The sequence below is a fragment of the Herpailurus yagouaroundi genome, unplaced genomic scaffold (assembly GCF_014898765.1).
Source record: "Herpailurus yagouaroundi ecotype Mexico unplaced genomic scaffold, PumYag 159, whole genome shotgun sequence".
Taxonomy (NCBI): Eukaryota; Metazoa; Chordata; class Mammalia; order Carnivora; family Felidae; genus Herpailurus; species Herpailurus yagouaroundi.
Genome location: NW_024412400.1, coordinates 1,006,212 through 1,031,943, shown reverse-complemented (window position 1 = coordinate 1,031,943; position 25,732 = coordinate 1,006,212). Strand labels below are relative to the sequence as shown.

The window sequence follows — 25,732 nt, the reverse complement described above, 5'->3', positions numbered from 1 at the left end:
CTTCCTTCCTTCCTTCCTTCCTTCCTTCCTTCCTTCCTTCCTTCCTTTTTTAACTCAGAAGTCTGCTCACTAAAAAGATTCTCTGTGTTTATTACAGAGATTATAAAGCAAGATTTGTTTTATTTGGCTTTTGATTTGATGTTTAGGGCTGGGATCTCCAGTCTTGCTAATAGGCGTGTAGAAAATGTTTTGGGGCACATTGGTAAGTCTTCCTGTTGTCCTAGATAGGTGTTAGTCCCCATCGTGAATGACTGTTTCTTTATATCGTAACTGACCTTTGGGTTGCTTCTGAAGTTAGGGCCTCAGCCAGTGGATGAATGGTGTTTATCAATGATCTGCTTAAATAAAACAGGGAAGTTTTGCTTTTCTGTTTATTTTCTGAAGCTATGAGAAAGCAGCCTGTATCTTGGTTACCTTTTTGTTTGTTTTCTTGTTTACTGTTTATATCTGGGCCACATGAGTTTCATATTTACTTTGGATTTTGTGACCTCAGAAGAATTGCTGGGTATCTGACAGGCTTCAGCCTTGTGTCCTTAGGGCCAGTTTCACGCACCAAGCCTACGATGCAGAACAACACTGGAGGACACAGGAGATCTTGTGGAAGGGGCAGAGGGTCTCTTAGAAGATGAGGTTTATACCCAGAAGGCAGAAGGCGAAGTTGGATGAGTGTCTTGGAGGGTTGAAGCAATAGAGGTGGCCAGCTCAAGACTGGGAACTGGGAATGAAGAGTGATCAAGAAAAGGACAGAAAAGAGAGACCCCAGCTTTGTACTCTTTAGAAATGTTCCTTTGAGCCTATTATGTGTTGGAGTCAATCATGTGGAGTACCTCTAAGAAGGAAGACAGTTTCTATAAAACATATTATCATCTGGTTTAGGCAAAACTGATTGGACAGAAATACTATCAAGGCTTAGGAGTATCTTTACAGTTCTAATGAGTAAAAATAAAATATTTTACTATGCTCTGTTAAATATAGATTTTTCAGTTTAAATGTACTTCAGAAAAATTCACTTAAAAACAATTAGCTGCTTCGATGAAAAGGTTGCCTTGAAAACCTGAACAGGATTGGTGGCTCCTGTGGTTGAAAAGCCCTGAGTTTTAGTGTGATGCACTAGACTTGCAAACATAAAAATGCTGTTTTGCCTTTTCTCTTTGAGTTAAGCCCATCATCAGGAGGCAAAGATGGGTGGACCAGATCTGTCCTTTGAAAGCTGCTGTAGGCATAATTCCTATATTGCAGGCTGGTGTATAACATTTTAAACTCGAGGACCTGTACATAGCAGGTATTCAGAGAATGTAAATTTTTCAAAAAGACTGTAACATGGGGCACCTGGGTAGCGCAGTAGGTCGAACATCCAACTCTTGATTTCAGCTCAGTTCATGATCTCACGGTTCATGGGATCAAGCCCTGGGTCAGGGTCTGTGCTGGGGGTGGAGCCTGCTTGGCATTCTCTCTCTTCCTCTCTGCCCTTCCCCCCACTCCTGTGTGCACGTCTGTGTGCTATCTCTCTCTCTCTCTCAAAATAAATAAACTTACAAAAAAAAAAAAAAAGACAGAAACAAAGACTGCATTTGTGTTTTCTTTGCCCCAACGTGTCTGTGATATCTTTTGGAGCACTAGTAGATTATAGTTCATTTCACTTTATTTGTTTGATTATTTGTTTGTTTGTTTGTTGAGTACCAACCTCTGATTCTGGCAAAGAACTATGCTATGGTTTGAGGGATATATAAGAACAATGATGAGATTGAGTTATAAGTAGCTTCCTTTTGGTACTAGCTCATATTTTTGCGGCCTAACAGACTTTGATGACCATTCCTGGTCAAGGACAGAAGAACTTCAGTTTAATAATGGTTTACTTTTTAAATTTTAAGCTCTAAATATCAGGAGATTCTTTTAACTGCCCGTTAACTGCTTTTTTTGCCAACAATTGACAAATTGTTGAATGATTGAAAAACTCATTGCTAAAACTTTGAATTGTTTTTCCTTGATAATTTGTAAATAGCCTTATATATTTATAGACTAATAATGATGTTTTCTATTATGTTTATATCTTAATAAGTTCTATGTATCATTTGTGGGAGATGCCTAGGGGTCATATCATCTTACCCTGTTAATGTAGAAGGTTTGAAACTAGCACAGAGAACATTTGGAGTGGAGCCTGGTTAGAATGTAGGCTACTATGTGTCTTCTTTGCCTTGCAGGTCTAAGGAATGTGCCTTTGTCCTGTGACTTTGTCCTGTAGGTCATGACAATTCCTCACTCATTTTAAGGAAGATAGTCACCTGAGAAAAAAGAGCTTTTGAAGTCAGACAGAATTGAATTTAAATTTCTACTTGTGTCACTTCCTTACTACCCTAATACCCTTGGATGTCGTGCTTAACATTTCTGAACCTTACTTTTAACATCTGCAAAATGGGGATAACTTGGACCGAAAATACCCTGGATTCTGAGTGACTTAATCATTATGCAGACATTTATTGAGCGGCTATAATACATAATGCCCAGAGAGATTCTATAGGACAGGGAAATGTAGCATGGACCTACAAAGCTTAGAAAAAGCTGGATTTCTCTACTCACACCTATTCCTAGTTGTGCGTTCTGTGTGGTTATTAGTGGTACCTGAGTCAGAAACCTGGAAATCCTCTATTACACCTTCTTTATATCCAACCAGTTATCAAATCCAGGCTGTTTTCCTTTTTTTAGTATAAAATTTTATGATGAAATGCTTACATCTTAAGTGTTTATTTGCTGGATTGTGACATATGCATACATCTGTGTAATTCAACCACCTGTTTAGAGAATGTCACTGCCATCTCAGAAAATTCTCTTATATTCAAGTGATCCACTTGTAATTCACTGTAGCTAATACATTTCAGGTGAAGCAATAACTTCATTTACAACAGCAATGTATGGTAATATACATTGGTGAACACAGAGTCCTTACCTTCAAGGATCTTACAGCTGGGCGAGCATATTGATGAATAAATATGAACGTTATAACACAACTTGAGAAGGAAGAGAATAGAGTTTGTGTATTGGGTGTTAGTCCTGCCATCTTGATCTCGTCCTGTTTGGGTATGTGGGCAAAGGGGAAATGAAATCGAATCAGAGGGTGGTAAGAGGTATAATGGATCATGACAAGAAGGGGAGAGACATGTTGTAAGGCTATTCAGGCCCAGGAAGCAAGAGAACAGGGGATATTGTGTGGCCAGAAACAGAATAAGAATGGCAAAGATGACACTAGAATATCAAGTAAAAGGCTGGAGCAGGGCTGAGCTTCCTATTGTAGGTAGCTAGAAGTAGCCTTACCTTGGAGGTAAGGAGTGATGCAATATGACCATTCTTTGTCAATTTCCATCTTCAAAGTTCTTCTGAACCTTATTTAAAACTCTCATTTTAGGAATTACTGATTAACATCACATAATTTTAGTGAATTGTTCTGTTGTCATCAGTATAATGTCAACTACCATTTATTGAATGTTTCAGTATTTTATCTTGGGGGCGCCCAAGATAGCTCAGTCGGTTAAATGTCCGACTTTGACTCAGGTCATTATTTCGCAGTTGGCAAGTTCAGGCCCCGCGTCAGACTCTGTGCTAATAGCTTAGAGCCTGGAGCCTGCTTCCGATTCTGTGTCTCCCTCTCTCTCTCTCTCTCTCTCCCTCCCTCCCTCCCTCTCTCTCTCTCTCTCTACCCCTCCCCCACTCATGCTGTCTGTCTCTCTCAAAATAAACAAACATTAAAAATAAGTAAGTAAATAAATTAAATAAATAAATAAATATTTTATCTTGGAGTATACTCCATGCTTTACATCTGTGGTAGTGGTCCCCAAAGGTAATGGTCTCAAAAGACGTGTCCATTTTCTAATCCTTGGCACCTGTGAATGTTACTTTATATGGGAAAGATTCTGCAGACTTTTAATTTAACTAATTACAATTACTCTGAAAACTGCGATGATCCTGGGATGTCTGGGTGGGCCCTAAATGCAATCACTAGTGATTCTATAAGTGAAAGGCAGAGGGAGATTGATTACAGACAGGGAGAAGGACGTCACACAGAAGGCAGTGTGGTGATGGATGGGGACAATCGAGTGACCCTGCCTTAGGATAAAGAATACCGGCAGTCACCAGAACCCAGAAGAGGCAAGGATTTTCTGATAGAGCCTCTATTGGGAGTGTGGCCCTGAATAAATTTCTGTTGTTTTAGGCTATGAAGTTTCTAATTTGTTATAGCCGCCGTTGGAAACGATGCCCTTCTTACTTGAGAACACACATCATGCACTTCCTTATGTGCTTGTGCTCATGCCCTTCATGGGGGATGCCTCAATTACCACTCTGAATCCTGTTTACCTAGAAGATGTAGCTCAAAAGTAACTCTCTGATGCCCTCAAGGAGAACTAATCACTCTTACCTCTGTTTGATAATTGTTATGTCCCAAGTGATTAAAATAGTTCCTCACAGATAGTTAAGTGCTCAGTTAAGTACTTGTGGAATGAATTCATTCCATCATGTATTATAGTTGCTGGGTCACCTGTTTCCTCCATTAGATTCCACCCTCCCCCTTTGATATAACATTGTATAAGTTTATCAACAAATCAACTGTGTTGATTTGACACTATTTATATACCATTTATATACTGCAGTCTGGTTACACTTTAGCTAACACCTCTTACAACATTACATAAGTGCCATTTCTTTTGAGGTTGTGACATTTAAGATTTGGTCTCTTAGTTTTGAAGTGTGCATGTTACAGACCATAGTCTGTGTGCTATGCTTTAGATCTCCAGAACTTAGGCCTCTTCTAGTTGTATCTTCTAGTTTGTATCCTTCAGCCTGTTTTATTTTTAAATATTCCTTGGCCTCGTCTTCTTGGTGCCATAGCCTTGGTTTAGGCCCATACCTCTCATCTGGAAGCTGCAGTGGTTTGTCTTTCTTCCTTCTTGGATTCATTTTCTCTTTAATCGGGAAGCTCTTCACTTTGGATATTCCTGGTCAGGAGCTAGCTCTCACTAACTGTCACAGAACTGCTGACGCTTTGCGTTTTCCCAGATTGTTAGGATGAGCTTGTGGTCTGCTGCTGCCAGGCCAGGAGTTAAAGGTTCATCCTCTCCTTCGTTAGCTACTAGCAAAGCCTGTCTTTTCTCGTGTCCCCACACCTTGCCTTACTGGTTGCCTCAGGCTTGCTTCTGTCCCCCCTGCCAGATACCTGGGTCATTCTTTTCATCTACTATTTATTGGACCCTGAAGCTTTTTCATCAACAGTTAACCAGGTCACTGCAGGCCAGCCATGTCTACCTGTAGGTTCACAGGCTGAAGTCGAATGTCTGCTGCCCAGTACTTTACCACAATGCTTTGTATGTATTAGGTGGGTTGTGCCACAGGTAGACAGCTTCACCGTCACATAGACGATAAGTTTCCTGTTCTGCTTTTCTTCAGATGTGACAGCTGGGAGTTGAGAAGAGCATTAACATCTCTCTTTGTATTTTGTTTTTGATGCTCTAGGTCAGGATGGCTAACTGGTTGGCTTCCCACCTGGTGCCCTACATCTACATCACACCTTAAAGAAGCTGAAGAGAAAATTTTAAAATGTAAGGTTTTCTTCCTGTAAGTTAACTGAGCTATTTGCTGAACTAGATCTCATAGGTCACATTGCCCAGAAACTGGAGATAAGGTTCTGTGTGTGGTCTGTTTTTCCCTTTACCATGTTATTAACAAGTGCAGAAACACTGGGAAGCAGGGGTTCTCAAACTTTTTGGTCTTGGGTACCTATTATACTCTTTAAGAAAAAAAAATTTTTAATGTTTATTATTTTTTTTTCTTAAAATTTTAATGTTTTTATTTATTTTTGAGACAGAGACAGAGCATGAGCAGGGGAGGGGGAGAGAGAGAGGCAGACACAGAATCCAAAGCAGGCTCCAGGCTCTGAGCTGTCAGCACAGAGCCTGACACGGGGCTCGAACTCATGGATTGTGAGACCATGACCTGAGCTGAAGTCGGACGCTTAACCAACTGAGCCACCCAGGTGCCCCTTTAATGTTTATTTTTAAGAGAGACAGCGTGCAAGCAGGGGAGGGGCAGAGGGAGAGGGAGACACAGAATCCGAAGCAGGCTCCAGGCTCCGAGCCGTCAGCACAGAGCCCGACGTGGGGCTTGAACCCACGAATGGTGAGATCATGACCTGAACCGCAGTTGGACGCTGAAGCAACTGAGTCACCCAGGCGCCCCCCCCCCACTATACTCTTAAATTAATTAAAGGACTTAAATTAGTAAGGACCTTAAAGAGCTTTGTTTATCAGTTATAGCTATCAATGTTTACCAACTAGAAATTAAAATAGAATTATTTGAAATATGTTAATTTATTCATTTTAAAGTAATAGTAAGAAACCTATTACAGATTCATGTTTTCTAAAAATAACTACTTCCCAGGCAGAAATGTAGCGAGAAAAGTAGCATTGTGTGCAAATCTCTTTAACGTTTGGCTTAATATAAGGTTAACTGGATTGTCGGATCTGCTTCTGCTTTAAGACTGTTGGTAATCACATCCATGTGATCTCTGGAAACTCCACTGCATACCCATCAAAGAATGAGAGTAAAAAATTAGTTTTGTCATGAAAACAGTTTTGACCTCCTAGATCTCCGGGAAGGGTCTCAGGGACTCCCCAGATATCCTGACTATGCCTGATCACATGCTCTAGGTGTTTCAGAACACATGGCCTTGTGTGGTGAAGCACTTACTGGACTGGAACAAGGTAACCTGGTCCAGGCCCAACCTGCCATCTGGTGGTGTCAGGATCTTGGATAAGCCACTGTCAGTTTCCCATTTGTTACCTGTAAAATGAAGGGGCAGGATGATCCTTAGAGTTCCTTCTGGTGCTAGTTTCGTAGGATTCCTTAATTCTGCGTTTCAGTGGTGTGGAAACCTGTTTTTAAAGTTTCTTACGAGCACTGAAATTTGCCCAAACTTGCACTGTTGGGGCAGGGCAGTCCTGGTATCTCTGGGTATATATTTCCTGGCAGTGGTGCTTACTGGTTCCCTACTGATTCCTTACCGAGAGAGTCTGGGGGTGCAAAAAGGAATGAGAATCGGGCCCTGGTTCAGTGTCAGATGTGAAAACAAGTGGGGTGAGCTACCCAATAGGGGTTACAGTTGGTGTTGATGGGAATACGCAGACATCTGTGTTCAAAATGCTGCCGTGGTTTGCTTTGGTACCGATGCTGGATCATGTCCTTTTCTAAACCGACGGCATTTCCCCCCACTTGGAGGCCTGGGCTCCATTACTATTCTGAATGAATGCTGAGTTTCCTCTTTACTGCTACTGTGTGGTACAAAACCTGAGATTATTTGTTTGGCTGAAGGGCAGAAACTCCCAGTTCTTTGGTGTTTGTCCACTACGGGTGAATACGGGCAAGTAGGTAGTATATCTAAAGTGTCAATAATTCAGTTGATAATCTAACAGAAAGGAATTTCAAATTGGTTTTGTCTTGAGTCAATTTGGGGGAGATTTAAACTGTTGAGTCCCACAGCACTGAAGGCAAGTAAAAGTTTTTATCTACAAAACTGTGATTATTTGCATTATTGTTGGACTTGAACCAAAACTTCATGCCAAGACTGCCTGCCATACCCTGTCACCTCTTTTCTACTAAACTTTGAAATGACTTAAGATTCCGGTTATGTGTTTAATACAGATACTGTTAGTCCTTCCCTAAATTCCTGGTCACTTTTTAGGGAAAAATGTTTCTTTTGAGTCTGACTTCAGTCTTCAGTGATTAATCTTCCAGTGTTAGACAGATTCAAGGTATTCTTTTGCTATAGTGTGCACAGTTAGAGACCTCCAAACAGCGGGTCCATGAGCACTAAGTTCCTCTCCAATTCTAGAAGCCTCAGACCCTCATTTGGTAGATGTGAAAAGAAGTCCAAAGAACTAACATGACTTGCGAAAAGACCTCGGCGGCAGGTACTTGAGACTTCCCTGAGATAGATCTTCCCACTTAGATGAGAATTACTTGCTTCAATAAGATGTATGCTTTTTTTTTTTTTTTTGGAATGACCTAATAAAGGCTAAAATCCTTTGAATTGATACCAGTCTAGAAGATTATTAATTTCTGATTGCTCTGAGAATACTCCTCTTCTCAGGAGAAGTAGGGAAACTAAGCAGAATTTCTTTTTTATGTTTTCATTAGGTGTCCCCTGCACATACAAGAAAGAACCTGTTTGTATATCGAATGGGAATAAGATATGGACACTGAAGTTCTCTCACAATATTTCAAACAAGACTCCACTTGTCCTCCTCCATGGTTTTGGAGGAGGTCTTGGACTCTGGGCACTGAATTATGGAGATCTTTGCAACGATAGACCCATCTATGCCTTTGACCTGTTGGGCTTTGGACGAAGTAGCAGGCCCAGGTTTGACAGTGATGCGGAAGAAGTGGAGAATCAGTTTGTGGAATCCATCGAAGAGTGGAGACGTGCCCTGGGATTGGACAAAATGATCTTGCTTGGACACAACCTGGGTGGGTTCTTGGCTGCTGCTTACTCACTGAAGTACCCCTCAAGGTAAGTGATGGTGACAGGAGAGAGACAGCCACTGCTGGTCTCTGCTAGCCTGTCTTTGGTGGTTGTTGGTGTTTGAGCCTTTCAAGACAGATTCTCTTACAGGATCCTTGAGACCAAATAGGCACAACAGTGGCCAGTTTAGTGGCTGAAATAACGATGTCAGTGTTTTCTTGTTACACTTGCTAAACATTGGTAGAAGGCTTCAGGAAAGGACTTTCTGTTTGCCAAACTTGAGAGTGTCTACAATTTAAACCACAAGTAAGAATTGTTTCAGTGGTGGGGTGCCTGGGTGGCTCAGTTGGTTAAAGTGTCCAACTCTTGATTTTGGCTCAGGTCATGATTGCATGGTTTGTGAGTTCAAAGTCCCACATCAGGCTGTGCACTGTAGTGCAGAGCCTGCTTCCGATTCTGTGTCTCCCTCTCTCTCTGCCCCTCCCCTGCTCATGATCTCACGGTCGGTCTCTCTCTCTCTCTCTCAAAAATAAGTAAATAAACGTTAAAAAAAAAAAAGAATTGTTTAGTGGTATTGTTTGTTGTTATTGTTATCATTAGATCTCTGGGCCCAACAGGCTTTTACTAACCTTTTTCAGGTTATAATAAAGTGTAACAGGAACCCAAAGGTGAGAAATTAGAAGTCCTGGGGACCAATGTTATTTTTTGGCTTAGAGCAAATCCTTCAGCCTGGAAGCTTCAGTTTTCTCACCTGTAAACTACAGAAAATGTATCCGCATAGTGTATCTGACAGGGTTTTTATTATCTGTGCCCTACCTTTATTGTTACAGATTTATTTTTCAGAGTCATTTTGAATTAATGACTTGAAGTTTGCTTCAGAATCTTTGCACTTCTGCTTTCTTTGTTTACCTTATTTTCTTGTGCTATTTCCTATTTGTTTCAGCTCTGAGTGAAGGTCACATTTGAGTGCTAAGAAAATAGAAGAAAAGCTTTTTTTTTTTTCCTTATCATTCGGAAAGAGACAAAAAAAAAATTAACATTTTTATGTTGCCAGTGCATTTTCTCATTAGACTAATTTTTAAATCCAGAATTGCAGCCAACTTTGACAGTGAGGTCTGTGAATGAAACCTAGGATGATGGTCGTTTGTTTTCAGATGGCATGCACGCACCTCTGAGGCCGCCCCGTCACGTGACGTCAGGTGTGCTGTCGACACTTGGAAGCGTGGGGCAGCAGCCCCGCGTCCCTGAGGTTTTCTTCCCTCAAACAGTGGCTTCTTCTGTACACGTTCTTTGTCTCAACTTCAGCTCTAATACTTTCCCCCCTTTGGAGAGTTTGTAGTCCTGGGTGTGCTAGCCGGTTGTAGTCTTGTCAAACGACAGACCCCTTCTTCCAAAAAAATCCAGCAAATTTTCTGTTTCTAGTTGGCTTTTGGAATTTACTATCTTCTACTGTGTCCTACTCATAGTGGAAAGTAAGGGAAGGAATTGGATACTTTTCAGGTAAAAGATAACAGGGGGCTCTCTGCAGGGGGGCTGGGCTTCCTTTGTTTCTTATCAGGGGTTTATTATGTTTCTCTCGTGGTATTTATTCTTTGGCGATGTGATACAGGACTATGTGGGATAGACCCTGGCGGTGAATCCTGGCCCTCCATGGCTATTTACTATTTAGGTCGGTCGGTGAGAGTTTCATTTGCAGTTACGAAGTACTCTGAAGAAATCAGTGATTCAAAAGAGAATGAGCACTTGTTTTTATTTGTTTATTTATTTATTTAAATTTTAATTAGTTAACATACAGTGAAATACTGGTTTCAGGGATAGACTTCAGTGATTCTTCACTTACATGCAACACCCAGTGAAGAATGAGCACCTTAAAACTTTCTATGAAAGAGAACAGCAACATACTTTGAATGACATGGTGGGCAGCACAAGTCTCTGAAAGCAAGCCAGTGGTTCCTGCAGTGGGCTGCATTTTAGAAAATGCGTTTTGAATGCTTGTGCCTAATGCTAGAAATAAAACTAAAGAAATGTGTCAGGACCGAGAAGCACCAAGAGAATGCTTGAAATAATTAGCATGTTGAAATCGAGCGATTGCTACCCAGTATTTGAGAAGAAGTCTATAGACCATGTTGGCTATTCAAGCCTATATTCTTACCTGTATAACTTACATTATTAAACACAGGTTAATTTCAAAATAGTGAGGTCCTCTGGATTTTCAGGTATCCCAAATCATGCATGACATTTAGTCAGACCACTGTGGTTGGGCACATGGTGGTGCCCAGTGTTAAGTTCATGAAACAAGGAGGCCATCAGACTGAGGTGGCTGTAATGCTCTCGTGGCCTACGTAAGCAAATTGAAATCTAAGCCTGTAATTGCCTCAAGGTTATGAAATTGAAACCTAAAAACAACCAATCACAAGTAGCCAACTTAGTTTCAACCTACAGCCAGTCAGATAATTTACTCTCTTTGCTTCCACACATTCTCTACGTTAAGTCTTTGCCCCGCTCCTTTTGCTGGAGCATATCTAACCACTCACTGCCACATTCAAATTTTTGCTCAAATAAACTCTGGACATTTTCAATATGCCTGCTTTATCTTTTAACAGTATTAACTGAGTATGGAACTACCTACTCTCAATGTCTCTTACCCAGCTTTCACTTGATCCAGCTCTTTGAAAAGATTTTCATTTTTTTTAGAGCAGTTTTAGGTTTACAACCACATTGAGAGGGAGGTACGGACATTTCCTGTATAATTCCCGCCTCTACACTACACATAGCCTTTCCCACAGGTACCATTTATATTGTGCTGTCATGAGATTAAATCTTTGAGGGCCACCCTGGTGCCTCAGTCGGTTGAGCATCCAACTTTGGCTCAAGTCATGATCTCACGATGTGAGCCAATGATTTGAGCCCCATATTGGCTCACTGCCGTCAGCGCAGAGCCCGGTCTGGCTACTCTGTCCCCCTCTCTCTCGGCCCCTCCCCTGTGTTCTCATGTTCTCTCTCTCTCTTCGCTCGCTCGCTCTCAAAAATGAATAAACATTAAAATATATAAATCTTTGCTTTTCAGAAAGATTTTGCAGGGCGGGGGTTGAGAAGAAGGAAAAAATGATCTACTTGAGATCAGATGAGATGCACTTAATTTCCTTCACTCACTGTGCATCTTTTCTTGTGTCTCTGTTTTTTCTCCTAATGGACTCTGAGAGAGTTACCTTTTTCTTTGTTTCCTCCAGTATAACAAATACGATCTTTCTTTTTCTTTCTGAAGTAAAACAATTTTTTCTACGCGTGCAGGAACAAACCCAAAGACAACAGTCCATACCTATTTCTGTTCTCATCTTTTATGGGTGGCCTCATTCTTCCTTTTTTATTTTTATAGGGCAGTTTGAGGTACAGAATGAAAGTGCATAGTTCACTAGTTTAATGTACTTGTTTAGGAAGCGTTCTTTTGCTAGAGAACAGATAAAACCCGATCCATTTTTTTTCCTAATTTTTGCTTCATTCGGTCAACATAAGATGCTTCATGTCTATGAGCAGCAGAGTGTCTCTGTCCATAAAAGTTGTTTTGTGGCCTAACTTGTGGCGGCAGTCACGTATTTTCCCAATTCTTAATACTGGTTGAGAACTGAGCGTTCAGCAGTTGTGATGCTTTATGTAGAAAAGCACCTGGATGATTCCTCCATTGAAATATTGGTAATGAATGAAATACTTAAACACAACCAACCTGCTGGAATATAATGTTAAAAGAATGTTTTTTATATAAGTTTTTTTATGTTTATTTTTGAAAGAGAGAGACAGAGCATGAGCTGGCGAGGGGCAGAGAGAGAGGGAGACTAAAGCAGGCTCCAGGCTCTGAGCCATCAGCACAGAGCCCGACGCGGGGCTTGAACCCAAATACCGCGAGATCACGACCTGAGCTGAAGTCGGACGCTTAGCCGACTGAGCCACCCAGGCGCCCCTAACGAATGTTGAGAGACTGTATGTGTTTAGAAGGCTTAAGAGGTGCTGGAGAAGAGATACAACTTAACCTGCTGAGTGGTGTGAAGGGGGTGGGCAGGTCCGTGGGAGCTCTGGAGGAGAACCTGGCCCAGTATGACACCTGAAGAAGTGCAGTGTAAGCTGAGGTTGAGTCTCAAGGGGAGAGCATTCTAGGCAGTGGGAAAAGAAATTGCTAGGCGGACAGCTTGGGCCCTTCTGGAAAGGCCATGTGGCTGGTGAGCAGAGGGGTTACAAACCGGTTTGTAGGTTTCTTTAAACGGGGGCACAGTTGCTATGTCCCATCCCCCAAATGACCTTCGTTCATCTCGGTTCGCTTACCACGATGTGTATGAGAGATGCCATCGTAGTTTCATTTGTAGGTTAATGTGCTGTGTCACAAACAGTAGGGCCACTCGCGGCGTGAGGCGTCATGGGCTGCCATCCCACTACCTTCCTCTTCAGGCTGTGTGATCCCCCGTAAGGTGGGGATGGGAGAGAGCCGAGTGAGCCAAGCGCACTATGCCATAAAGACCTTGTCATAAACTACGGAAGAGGCCCGTGTGGAAACTTACTGATTTAGGAAGTGTTTGGCCAAGAGAATAGATACAGTAGAATGGGTTACGACTGGCCCTTTCTTCTGCACGGAATGACTTTCAGGTCTTGGGACCTGCAGCCTTGCCTGGCTCTGTCTCCTGACGGTACAGAGATGGGCTGAGCATTCTCCTGCCAGCCCCACTTGAGAAGAAAGGCTCCTCTACTTGGCCTGAAGTCGGGGGTCTTTCGTGCGTCGTTCTCGGAGCTGCTGCCTTGTCCCTCAGAGGCGGAGCCGGCGGGAAATGCCTTGGGGCCGAGGGTTCTTCCTCTGGCTTTCCCTGCTCCTTTTCTTCTGTAAGTGGGTCCTTTGGTTCCCTTGTGCTCTTTGGTTCTAGGCCTGATTGTCTTCTTGTATCATTTCTGGCTGGTGGCTGACCTTAAAGCCCATGAGAGTCAGGTTTATATAAAATACCCTTGTTGGCATTCAGAGCCCCTCCTCCCCGCCTGTTGGAGCAGAGGTCATCCCCTGCTCTGCCCTTGGGCTGTAATGTGCTCACCATCTTCAAATTCAAGACCTACTCCGGTGACCGATTTGAAGAATGCCTCTTCAAGCGTTTCGAAACGGATAGGCTCTCCTCTCCTTCCTGCTCTGCCAGTTCTTTTTCCTGTCGTCTGAATCAGTCTCTCTTTCTTGGCGAAGAAGTCTGATAGCGTGACTCATGTATGCCGTCTTGCTAGACTCATTCCTTAATCCTGGATGTGAGCCAACAATCCCGTCAGGCCGTCCTCTGTGGACTGTCAGAGGGTTGGGTCGACATTACTGTAAGTTTAGATACACATTTAAACCAAATAACTTCTGTCAGGCAAGGAGGTAATCTTGTCACCAGCAGAGCTGGTGAGAAGGTAGCCTGGGAACTTGGACTGCTGCGAGGTTGTAATAACCTGTGGTCAGGCTTTCTTGAAGACTCAAAGTTCGGTGCCTCACGGCACACGTGGTTCTGGCCACTGACTTCTCACGCGCCCTACAAAAAGTCTTCTCTACTAGCCTTCCCAGTTTTGCCGCTATAACTGGATAACATTTCCTGGACATTTATTAACAGCCACAACCTAAGTGCTCTGATGGTCTGTCTCATTTAAAAGTCTTCTAACCAGAAATAAGCAAGTTCTTTTCTGAGGCTTTTTACATCGAGTGGAGGCAGATGATACATAACTCCAGGCTAGACGTTTTGGCAGCACTTTTAAAAAGTTGTTTTCCAACTTTTTTTGACAATACTCTCTCGCTAAGAATTATGTGTGTGTCTGAGATAAAAGTTCCATGGAATGGTATCACACTTGTTAAATATTTTTCTGTTCCAAACTACAATTAAAAAGAGCAGCTGGCTCACTCCCACTAATGGGTAGTGGCCTGCAAGGCTCATCTAAGAAATAAGAGTGACCAAAACAATCCAGACTTGCACTAAGTGCTGTGCTTACTTTATGAGTATAGTTAATAAAGTTTCTATATACTTACATGCTTTCCTTTCTGAGTGGAAACGTGCAACAACCTGATACTCCAAACGTTTGCTGAGCGTCTGCCGTGTGCTAAGCACCATGCTTTGCTGAAGACACAAGACTAAACAATTGTTGGGTCAATTCACTCCCTTCAAAAAAAAAAAAAGTTGGCCTTCTCTAGTGTGTGTACTTTGCATAATTTGTTAAACTGGCATTTTTATCTAGGGATGCTATTTTGAAGATCTGTATGAAACCAGGAAGCCAAAACTAAGGCAGAAACCAGGCAGTCACTTAGCTAGAGATAGACCGGACCTGACCTCCCTCACAGTTTCCTTCGTCCTCCCCCTTCTTGGGTCAGCAGATCAGTACGAGCCTAGAAGAGACGGGGCAGGACCCCCAAAGAAATTCATAACAAAGTTTAATTTACCTTAAAGTTTTTAAGGTAAAATATGTGTTAACAAAGAGTTCATCTTTCTCTTCAGGAGCCGAGTCACAGTGAATACTACGAGCTATTTCCTAATGGGAATCTCTGCTGCTTTCAACTGGGTGACTGTGTCATTGATTCCACTGAAACCTCTGGCATGCCTGCCTCTTCCCGCCCCTCAGGTCTCACTGTGGGCTGTAATAAGGAATTTAGGAGGAAGTCCATGATCAGTTAGCCTCTGCCGTTAAAAAAAAAGCAAACAAACTCCTTTTCATCCCCTTCCCACACGCCAGTAGAAGATAGTCTCGTGAAGTGTATGGAAAGCTCACTTGTTACACATCTCCACACAAGATTGGTAGCTACACTCTACACATCTTTTCAGTGCTCTGAAATCTAGTATTTCAGGGTTCGGACTGGCCTAGAGTTGATACAAGTTAAGCTTTACCTTTACTGATATGTCATCTTATGTTGCTTGGCCTGTTCTTGGGGGAGAGAGAGAACCTTCTGCTCTATGGCCTGTTGGCACGGATTAGTTTACTGCAATCGGGAAATGGGGGTTTAGCCCTACTTCTGCATTAAGTAGCCGTATGTCCCGGCGCAGGTCACCCAGTGCACCTCAGTTTCCTTCTCATCTGTGAGATGAAACATTGGGCTGTGTGTTCTCAAGGGCCCTTGGAGCTCTGTGCTCTGGGTCCGTCCTCTAAAGCTTTGTATTTGAGAAAATGCAGTCAAAGCAAAGGACTCCTTATCAACTCATCCTTCTCTGTGGTGGCAAAGACAGTAAAACATTTTACGTTGGGAATAATAGCCATCTGTGCCCATGTTCTGCTTCTTTACCTTTCTGTTTCAGTCATGACTTAGGGAAGGGACGTAGGAATCATTGTCCATTTGTCCTTGGGATGTTTTTGCTGGCATTTGTTGGCTGTTTTGGTTATCGCTGAATATCACGTGAGTCGTGAGGACCTTTGTGCCCTGTTCAGGATCTTTATGGCCTGTGACACCGGATGCGGGCACGTGGGAGTACTGCTGGGAATTCTGGTCCTCCCTCGTCAGGAGGAGGTTTCATAAGATGGAACAGTTAGAGCTGTTAGTGATAGGAAAGGATTTTATGTGAGATGGGGCTGAGAATTTTCTATGTCTTTGGTCATTATAGAAGAAAATTAGGAAAGGGTTAGGAACAGAATCTGTTCTCCGTGTATTGTGATCTCATGGGTAGGGCAGATGTGCTCATGCTTACCAGACTAGGGGAAATTTCAGCCCATTATCTGTGTTTATGGAAAGTTTATTTAAAAGTCCTTTTGAGGGGCGCCTGGGTGGCGCAGTCGGTTAAGCGTCCGACTTCAGCCAGGTCACGATCTCGCGGTCCGTGAGTTCGAGCCCCGCGTCGGGCTCTGGGCTGATGGCTCAGAGCCTGGAGCCTGTTTCCGATTCTGTGTCTCCCTCTCTCTGCCCCTCCCCCGTTCATGCTCTGTCTCTCTCTGTCCCAAAAATAAATAAACGTTGAAAAAAAAAATTAAAAAAAATAAATAAATAAAAATAAAAGTCCTTTTGAACCCACCTTAAGTGCTAATTAATGCCTCTTAAATTTTTAGAATGATTGCTTCATAGGAGATCGCTGTTGTTGGTATCTGAAGCTATTTTACGAGGGTAATATTAATCTTCAGTCATTTCTACGGTGTCAGCCACTGTTGTGATGCTACTCTTGTTGTAGCCTTTATTATCCACGTTTACCTCCAGGAAAAAGGAAGCCCTCTTCCTCCCGTAAACCTCTCAGCTCCTAGCACATCTGAAAATTTACATGCAATAAGATCATGATGTGACTGGTCAGCCATTAGTCTTGTCTTTAATATGAAAGTTTTTGAGGTGGTTGATTCTACCTTTGCTTTATAAACCATGTTAATTCTTTAGAGTCCTGGGGTGAGATTGCCAAATGAAATTGTTTCTGTTCTTCCTCCCTACAGGGTTAATCATCTCATTTTAGTGGAGCCTTGGGGTTTTCCTGAGCGGCCGGACCTTGCCGATCAAGACAGGCCAATCCCAGTGTGGATCAGAGCCTTGGGAGCAGCGCTGACTCCCTTTAACCCTTTGGCTGGCCTCAGGATCGCAGGCCCCTTCGGTGAGTGCTTGCATCCGCATCTTAGGAAAGCAATGTGTTTATACGTTGGTAGTAGAGGAGTATTTACTGATTGCCACTGTTGGTCAGAACCTTAAAAACAGACTGAATCTTTTTCTCCTCCTCTGAATTACTAATTTACTAAATTACTTTTTTTCCTCCTTCTCTAAAAAGTACCAGTCCTTTCATAAAGATAATGAAACTGGATCTTCTCAAAGAGGAGATTTATAGATAGATAGGTAGGTAGGTAGATTTATATATATAATATACTGTAAACATTACAGGTAATTAGCAGAACTGAGAAGGCAGGAAACGCTGCAGGTGAGCTAGCCCAGGGCACGAGGAGAAGAAGTGAAGCTTGTTACCTGTTGGTGATATTAGAGAGGCTTCGGCTAGTTGGCAATACGCAGCTGGCAGATCACAAAGCCTGACTTGATTGACCATGGGGCAACTGGGTATGGCCAGATTCCCTTCTTGCCCCATAATGTCAGAGTGTTAAGATAAAATCATCCTTTTCCACCCGGGGTTCTGGGGACTCGTGATCTGTGTTTCTGGTCATATTTTGAAATACAGGGGTTAGTCTCTGATTTAGAGCTGATTCCACCCTCAGCTCCTCTGTCTCCACCCCAAAGCCAAGGGAATTAATTACCTTTCCTCTTTGTCCCCGATGGCGATGGTCTGGACCTCTGCTCCCCTCTCATCGCTTGTATCCGTGAGGAGTGCTGTTAGCCGCAAGTAGCTGAACACCGCAGTGGTCTAAACCACAGGGCCTTTCGTTGTTCCCGTAGCAAGCAGGCTGGAGGCAGGTGGTCAGCATTTGTTGTACTAGCTGGCTCGTTGACGTTGGCCTTGGGGCCTGCAGCTGTGCTTCCTGACCTTTTTTCCTCACGTTGTTTGGCTGCTGTGGCGGGAAGCCTCATCTCACGAAGCAGCGCTCTGAGCAAGAAGAAAGGAAAGAGTGGAAAATGGCCTTCTCCCCATAATGCTCTTTGTCGGGGAAGAAAGTTTCCTTGGAAGGCCCCAGCAGGCCTCCCCAGATGTCTCTGCCCGCCCCTAGTTCTTGCGCTGGCAAAGAACAATACGCATCTGTGGCTGATCGATCATGACCCGCTGCCAGGGGCTGGAGTGAGGGGCCCACTTACCTGGGCATGTTGCTGCCTAACTCACAGACAAGAGTCGGCTTCTGTCAGCAAGACGAGAAGAGAGGGATGGGGGAGGGTGTGGAAATAACTGCTGCAGATGTGGCTGTAGGTTCTGCTCCCCTCTTCCTAAGTATTAGGCCCCTCTTTGGGATAGGGAGAACCACGGGACTGCACAGGGTTTGGGTTGGTGACCACAGCAGTCTTCCTCAGCGCTCTGACAGACAGCCTTTGTGCCCCCCCCCACAACCCTTTCACCACCCCCCTCCCCCCCCACCGAGTAGTACAGAGCCACTCCTCTTAGGTGTCCAGTCCTCCTTTGATGGACTATTCAAAACTGCATTTAGTCTGTACAGTCCTGAAATACAAGTGGATTACGCTTGATCACAGTTCCACAGGCAGCCAGTGTGGGAAGAGTAAAGTAGGAAAAGAAACTAGGAGACAGTAGTTGGGGAGGGAGGGGGGCTCCTTAGGAGAGGCCCTCTCCCGCCATGCCCTCTGTCTGCCACTATTGCTTGCACGTGGTCGGGGTGGGGGGGGTCATGTAGAATGTCAACCACATCATCAGAATTCTCCACCGAGCTGTAGAATTCCTTCAGAGGTGGGAAGGAGGGCCGGTGAAGAAGACCTTGCTAGAATAATGGGCAGTGACAGCAGAAAGGGAAACTGGCTAGCCCCTGGGGCCCCGGTAGGGGCAATAGGGACCAGATGGAAGCTTCTGCCCTTCATCCTTTTTCCTCTGGGGGCCTTGGCCCTACTTCTCCCCTCAGGAGTGGATGGCCTTAGCCGGGAGGATTGGAAGTGTCCAAAATCCCGCAGAGACTCGGCTCATTTTTCCACAGAAAGACTTGTATATCCCAGTTTGTTTACTTTATTTAGAGGCTAATGGGTTACAGTTGCGGGAGAACTAAAGATTAATAAGTTAACTTGAGCCACGTTTAATGGAATTTATTTTCCTGTGAAGACAAGTCTTAGAAAGTTAACTTGTACGTTTTGAGCTCCTGAAACACACCTGTAAGTCAACGTAGAATACTCTTTACTCCTTATTTTAATGCTTAGGGAACCTGAGGAGAGCAGCTACTAGGCCCTGTGCTCTTTTCCACCTAAAATATACACTTAAACACACGTGGCTGTGTCTGCGTGTAACGCCCGTTCTGGGAGCAAACACAAAACCTTTCTCTGGTAGTCGGGCAGTTGACTGTGACTCAGAACGTTCACTCCCTGTTACATAGGCCTAAGTCTCGTGCAGCGTTTAAGGCCTGACTTCAAGCGGAAGTATTCTTCAATGTTTGACGATGACACTGTGACAGAGTACATCTACCACTGCAACGTGCAGACTCCAAGGTACGGGTTAGGGTTCCAGTTTACTGTGTCGGCGTGTGACACGTTTCTTCTTTGAAAGCATGTGAGTAGTCGAGATTTTTATCAGTACTTAAATGGCGGATGCTTGTTAACGTGCTCCCCTGCTCGTGGGGAGTCTGCTGCGCAAAAGTGTCCCGGGTTCCGCTGGGAGATGAGGCAGCAGTGTGTGCTATCTCCCCGCACAGTGTCCTGGGTAAGCCGAGGGGGCCGTGGTCCTGGGCACCTGCAGGAGGGGGTCGGAGGTGGGAGATAAAGCAGCACTGCAGATAAAACCGCGTTTCCGAACCGAGTCTGCGTGTTCTACGCGAAAAGGGCTGCCAGATTAAACAAAAGGAGATAGTTGGCGACACCACGGATCTTTTTAGAGACTTTGCTCTGCCAAAGGGCATTTGGTCTCACAAACGCCCGGGAGATGCCCTGCAGCGTGGTTCCAGGTCACGTGATGACAACGCTCCTCTTTTGCTGAGCGCTTTTTTTTTTTTTTTTTAATTTTTTTTTAACGTTTATTTATTTTTTTTGGGACAGAGAGAGACAGAGCATGAATGGGGGAGGGGCAGAGAGAGAGGGAGACACAGAATCGGAAACAGGCTCCAGGCTCCGAGCCATCAGCCCAGAGCCCGACGCGGGGCTCGAACTCACGGACCGCGAGATCGTGACCTGGCTGAAGTCGGACGCTTAACCGACTGCGCCACCCAGGCGCCCCTGCTGAGCGCTTTTTTAATGACCCTGGGCCAGCGGGAGCAGCTCTGCTCCAGTGGGTGAGGAATACGTGAGGGCTGGGAGACAGGGAGGGAGTTGTGCAGACGTTTTGTCAGTGAGTAGAAGAGGGGAGACACCACAGGGAGCAAGAGGGCCAAACAAAGGTGTTTCTCTCTCGTTTTTAAATATATGACTTAGCGATGTTAGGTGCAAGGCACCAGTGGACAGAACAGCCTGAAGATAGTGGGGAGCTAGGAGGAGCCTGGAAGACAGGGCCACGGAGTTGTAGGGAGAGGGCCAAGCACTCGGCAGGCCGAGGAGAGCCCCGGTTCTCCTGCTTCATGGCATACCAGACTTGCTGGGGGCGGGGCGGGGGGGGGACCGTCAAAAGTGTGACCCCTGAACTCTGTTTCTAAGACTGATTTGGTGGGCAGGGCTGCATGTTAAATCCTTCAGATGACTCCAGTGTGGGTGGGTCACGGGCCACACTTCGGAACCTGCAGGTGGTACCCCAGCCTTCCAGGGTTCCGACTTGGGTGACATGCCGAGAGGCCAGGTGGACCGCGCACGCCTGCTTAGTTAAGGGGCGAGGCCGTGGCCACTGCTGTGCTGAAGTCTCGGTCTTGTTAGTAAAGTGGGTTAGAGCTTCTCTGCCAGGAGTGAGGGAGGCTGGGAGGCTTGGGGTCCCGAAGAGATTGACGACTTTGTGACTCACTGGGCCGTGGGGTCTGGCGGATTAGGACGGCACCCTGTACGGACTGGTCCAGCAGTTTTTAGCGGCCAGTCCCAGGTACCTCACCTGTTTTCCTGCGTGGTCTCCCTGCTTTCCTGTCCCCCTACGTTTCGTGACTGCGTGTGCCGGCACGGTGCCAGTTCGCTGTCTTTCTTACGGTGGAACTTGGATTCTTCACAACAGGCAGTTCAGAGTTCTGCCTGGTACTGCAAGGAAGCCGAAGTGACAGCTGAGCGGATCCGTCCTGGGAGTTTGCAGAGTGTGCTGTGTTCTTTTGTGTGACGGGCGGTCAGGTGTGGCCACAAGAGAAGACGCAGGCTCAAGAAAGCAAAGTTTGTTATACTCACAGGACCTAGAAAGGGGTCACTGAATGCCACGAGGCGGAACAGGGAAGCACGAGACTTTGGTCACGTGGCAGAAAACAAGCGTGAAGGGAAAGTGAGGCCAGAACTTTTATTGGGTCCTTCAGGAGAGGCAAGGCCGGCCGCGGCAGACGGTTTAGGACCGGCTAGTGGACCGGCTTCGGTAGGCTCTGAGATCCGGGGCTGGTCTCTCGTTGCCTGGTGCCTGGCCCTGGACGACTGAGGCAGAGGGACGCTGCCTCCTGGGTGGTGGGCAGGACGGAAGAGGCGTGGCACCGGACTGCTAGCTGGCAGGTGACAGGCGTGGTCCCGGGTGAGCCCTTTGCCGTCTCTGAGAATGGGCTGCTCCAGGAGGCGGCCTCTCCCTTGCCAGAAAGGGCTTTTTAAACAGCAAATGTCATGATATGCAGGAGAGAAAAGATGTAAACACACAAGGAATACTCAATCTGCATTTCTTCTCATCTTGGTATCTTTACTATTGCAGGTAAAAAGTTGGTGCCGTGCACGTGTTGGAAAGCTATGTTCTACATTTCAAAATGAGTTACAGTGAAGAAAACATTTTAACTCTCCCCATAGGGAATTTAATAATTTAATGATCGGCAGCTAGGGTTGCGTCTTTCATTTAGAAGAGGGTGACTTTGGGGCGCCTGGGTGGCGCAGTCGGTTAAGCGTCCGACTTCAGCCAGGTCACGATCTCGCGGTCCGTGAGTTCGAGCCCCGCGTCAGGCTCTGGGCTGATGGCTCGGAGCCTGGAGCCTGTTTCCGATTCTGTGTCGCCCTCTCTCTCTGCCCCTCCCCCGTTCATGCTCTGTCTCTCTCTGTCCCAAAAATAAATAAACGTTGAAAAAAAAAAAAAGAAGAGGGTGACTTTTAATCAGCTAGAGTTGAGAAAATCTTGTTTATCTAACAAAAGCGTGTACCTTCTGTGGGGTTTGTTTCTTACACTTTCTAGTGAGTCATTTTCTGTTTGAGGCTTTTCTTCGGGAGAGGTTAAATATGAGTGTTTTGATAGAGACGGTGGGAGTGCGATGCATGCTCCTCCCCCGAAGTCACATGTGCGTTGTTTTCCTTTTCCTTAAGTGGTGAGACCGCGTTCAAAAATATGACCATTCCCTACGGATGGGCAAAAAGGCCAATGCTCCAGCGAATTGGCAAAATGCACCCTGACATTCCGGTTTCGGTGATCTATGGCGCCCGATCCTGCATAGATGGCAATTCTGGCACCAGCATCCAGTCCTTGCGGCCACATTCATATGTGAAGACGATCGTAAGTGTGTGGCTCCGTCTGGGCTTCCGCTTCCAGGTGCAGCCTGCTCCGTTGCGTCGGCCTGCGGGGAGATTCCGCATCATCCCCGAGCTTTCAGGGCCTCCGTCAGGACCCGATGCCACGTGTGACGACGGGCAGGGCTTGACGCGCACACCTGTCCAGGCCAGCCTGGCCTGTCCCCAGAGCTGTGGCATCTCCCAAGCGGGAGAAGGACACTCCGGTGGCCCCTGACCAGCTCCCCCCTCACCAGGCAGCACGTTCTCCCTCGGTTCATTCGATCTGCTGGCGCAGGTCAATTTAGAATGGCTCTTGGTGTAAAATTGTAGTAAGGTCCAATAGATCTTTCCCTTTAGTCTCAGATTCTTTAGTTGATGGAGATACATACAAGTTACTGCAGATCAGTGTTGCTCATCCTCTTAGGTTTTGTTTCTGTATGGCTGTTCTCCCTTTCATTGCTAGGTGCCTTGTGTATGTCATCGTGTTTTTTTAAATGCTTTTGCTCACCGACCTCCTGACGCCTTCCTTTCTTTCCCAGGCCATTCTCGGGGCGGGGCATTATGTGTATGCAGATCAACCGGAAGACTTCAACCAGAAGGTCAAGGAGATCTGTGAGACCGTCGACTGAGCGTACTGGCGGGGACGTGGGGCAGCCTGCAGACCGATTCGGTGCCTCCGCGATAGTGCACAGTCCACCATGCAGAGTAAGGACTACAGCAGAAGACCAAGCGGTCTTCTCGACTGTCCTTCGCACACACCTTCTTTGTGGAGTTGCCTGCACATTTAAATCAGTTAGTGCCTTCTAGAAGAATGGCTTTCCTTTCTCCTATGCAAAATCAAAATATTCAAGAGTCTCCAAACCTAATAGCTTTAATAAAAGGTTATCTGTCCCTCTGCTGTACTGACAGATTGTCACTTTTCACTGAAATGTAATTACTTTCTATCTAGCTTCGTTGTGTCTAGTACTTTTTATATTTCAGTCTGTGTTGCCAATTAAAAACGTGACTACTGGGTCTATAATTTTATATCCTGGAAAGGTGCACTTTATTTTCTTTGCTTGTATTTACCATGTCTAATGACTGATCTAGGTAATCACAATTTTGTGTAAAAATCGATCAGTTGTTTAGAGTCCTCCACTTTGTTTTTGAAATGGAGTGCTGATGAAACAGATTTTGGTTTAAAAAGATGGGACTTGATCACCAGCATTAATTTCTGTGCTTTTCCTCTGTCCTCTATGTAAGGCTGCAAAGCCATGGTCAACATCTTAAATGTGGCTCATCCGGATGTATCTCAACAACATAATTCCTTGAACTCTTTTATATCTGGTATGATTGTGTACTTACAGGGAAACACGACATTAATACTTAAGTGACTTAAGTACTGCACAGCCCTAGCTAGAAGTCTGTCCTTTCTTCCCCGTTAATACTCTTTTCTGTGAGCCAGCTGCAGCAGAAGGAAGAGACTTCCTTCTGAGGGGATACTAAGACTGTTACCTTCCGGTAAGCCATCATGCGTTGTCATTAACCTCTAACTCTTGTAGATGGTGCTAAGACGGGATTACGTTTTAACCACTGAAATAGACAAACAGGTGGTGCTCTTATGTCCCAAGGCACCAGAAGGAGATGGCACTAGGTGGTTGGGGTTCTTTGGTTTTCATTTTTGAGGTTTGTGTTGATGAAATGATGCACATACTTGAAGTTATATTATAAAAACTGTACAAGGTTGATGGAACTATTTGACCATAACTACCATCAAGTATAACACTTTGTCGCTGTTTTAAAACGAGGAGAACTTTGAAACTGTGAAAATTACCATGTGGTAACTGGCTGCTGAGAAGACGCTCCAAAAGAGAAAGTGGAATAGGATTGTGAGCAGCAAGGCATCTTGGCCTTACGTTCCAGTAACATTGCTTGTCTGGGAGAAAGGTGGTTGTATAAATAAAAACAGTGAACTAGAGCAAAGAAAGGTTTAATGGTTTTGACTGTTACCTTTTTTAAATGGTTAATTGGGAAATCTATAGTTAAGAAACGTAAGGTTGTATCCTGTTGATTAACTGCCAGGAAGACCGAATGTTCTGTTTTCAACATTACCTTCCCTACTAAGGAAAAGGCAAATTGTACTGAAGCACGACAGATAGTTCCCAGCGAACAGTTTGTCTCACTTGGCACCCAAACTAGCTTACGGCCAAAGGTAACACGAGAGCCCAGGCACGCTGCCCGAGCTCTCTGCCTGATGAACAAAAGTAGTCCGTACTTTGCAGTTAGTGTCTCTGAGGGCTAGCTCCAAACCTTTAAGTGGTACAGATAATTTGGGGACTGTTTTTGCGTTTTTGACACGCTCTGCAGTCTCTCTTAATTGGGCAAATGACAGTTTTCATTTCATTTCATTTCATTCATGGTGCAGGAGGATCTCTGTGAAGGAAACTTGGTCCCAACCCTTGGAGGGAAGCTACTAGTTCACTTAGCAAGTGGAGTTTCTGGCCACGACATGCCAGGTGATTCGGGGGAAAGATGTACCCAGATGTCAGGTGGAACTTATTTTCCTGCTAACTGATTTTGCTTTATTTGAAAAATATTGTCAGACTTCTTAAAAGTTGAATTTTCCCTTAGTTTGTACAACATGTAACCTTGTGAAAATTGAGCGAGCAGAGACGGCCACGGTCCTCAAAATTCCTGAGAATATAGTGGGTGCTAAATGTTTTCTTAAAAAATCCTATTACAGTATTTGATCTTTGCTAAATTATGCACAGTGTACTTTAACTGTATTTTACAGAATAAATTTTACTGTGATAGTTGCACAAAGCTGCTGTATTTTTCTTGGGGTTTTGGTGTGGCCCGGTCTGTTTACACGAGTTACTGTAGGACCATGGATCCAGTGGGTGTGCGGGAAGGAACACTGGTGGGCGTTGGGAGGGAAGGCTGCTGTGCGGGACCCCGACCGCCACGCACGGCTGTTCCTGGCTTAGTGCCTCCCTTAGTGGGATGTCTGCTTCCTTCTAAAACGAATTTTCAGAACAAAGTTTTCCTAGAGTTGGTTTCAGAATATAATTTAGAAAACACTTTTGAAACGCCTCTGTATATGGGGCACCTGGGTGGCACAGTTGGTTAAGCATCTGACTTCAGCTCAGGTCATG

General features: G+C 44.8%; 1 protein-coding gene across 2 annotated transcripts in view; it reads left to right on the top strand.

The window, feature by feature from the left end:
• The window catches only part of ABHD5 (abhydrolase domain containing 5, lysophosphatidic acid acyltransferase), a 32,128-nt gene extending 6,728 nt beyond the window's left edge, over nt 1-25,400 (top strand). The window contains exons 2-7 of one of the 2 annotated variants that reach the window (XM_040479603.1): nt 5,500-5,585; nt 8,179-8,551; nt 16,889-17,043; nt 19,412-19,523; nt 22,416-22,602; nt 23,138-23,345. In XM_040479603.1, the coding sequence (XP_040335537.1) occupies nt 5,500-5,585; nt 8,179-8,551; nt 16,889-17,043; nt 19,412-19,523; nt 22,416-22,602; nt 23,138-23,227 (1,003 nt within the window). In that variant the 3' untranslated portion in view covers nt 23,228-23,345. Of the gene's footprint in view, nt 1-5,499; nt 5,586-8,178; nt 8,552-16,888; nt 17,044-19,411; nt 19,524-22,415; nt 22,603-23,137 lie in introns of both variants that reach the window. The other variant, XM_040479604.1, reaches the window with a different exon arrangement.
• Nucleotides 25,401-25,732: the final 332 nt, after the last annotated feature.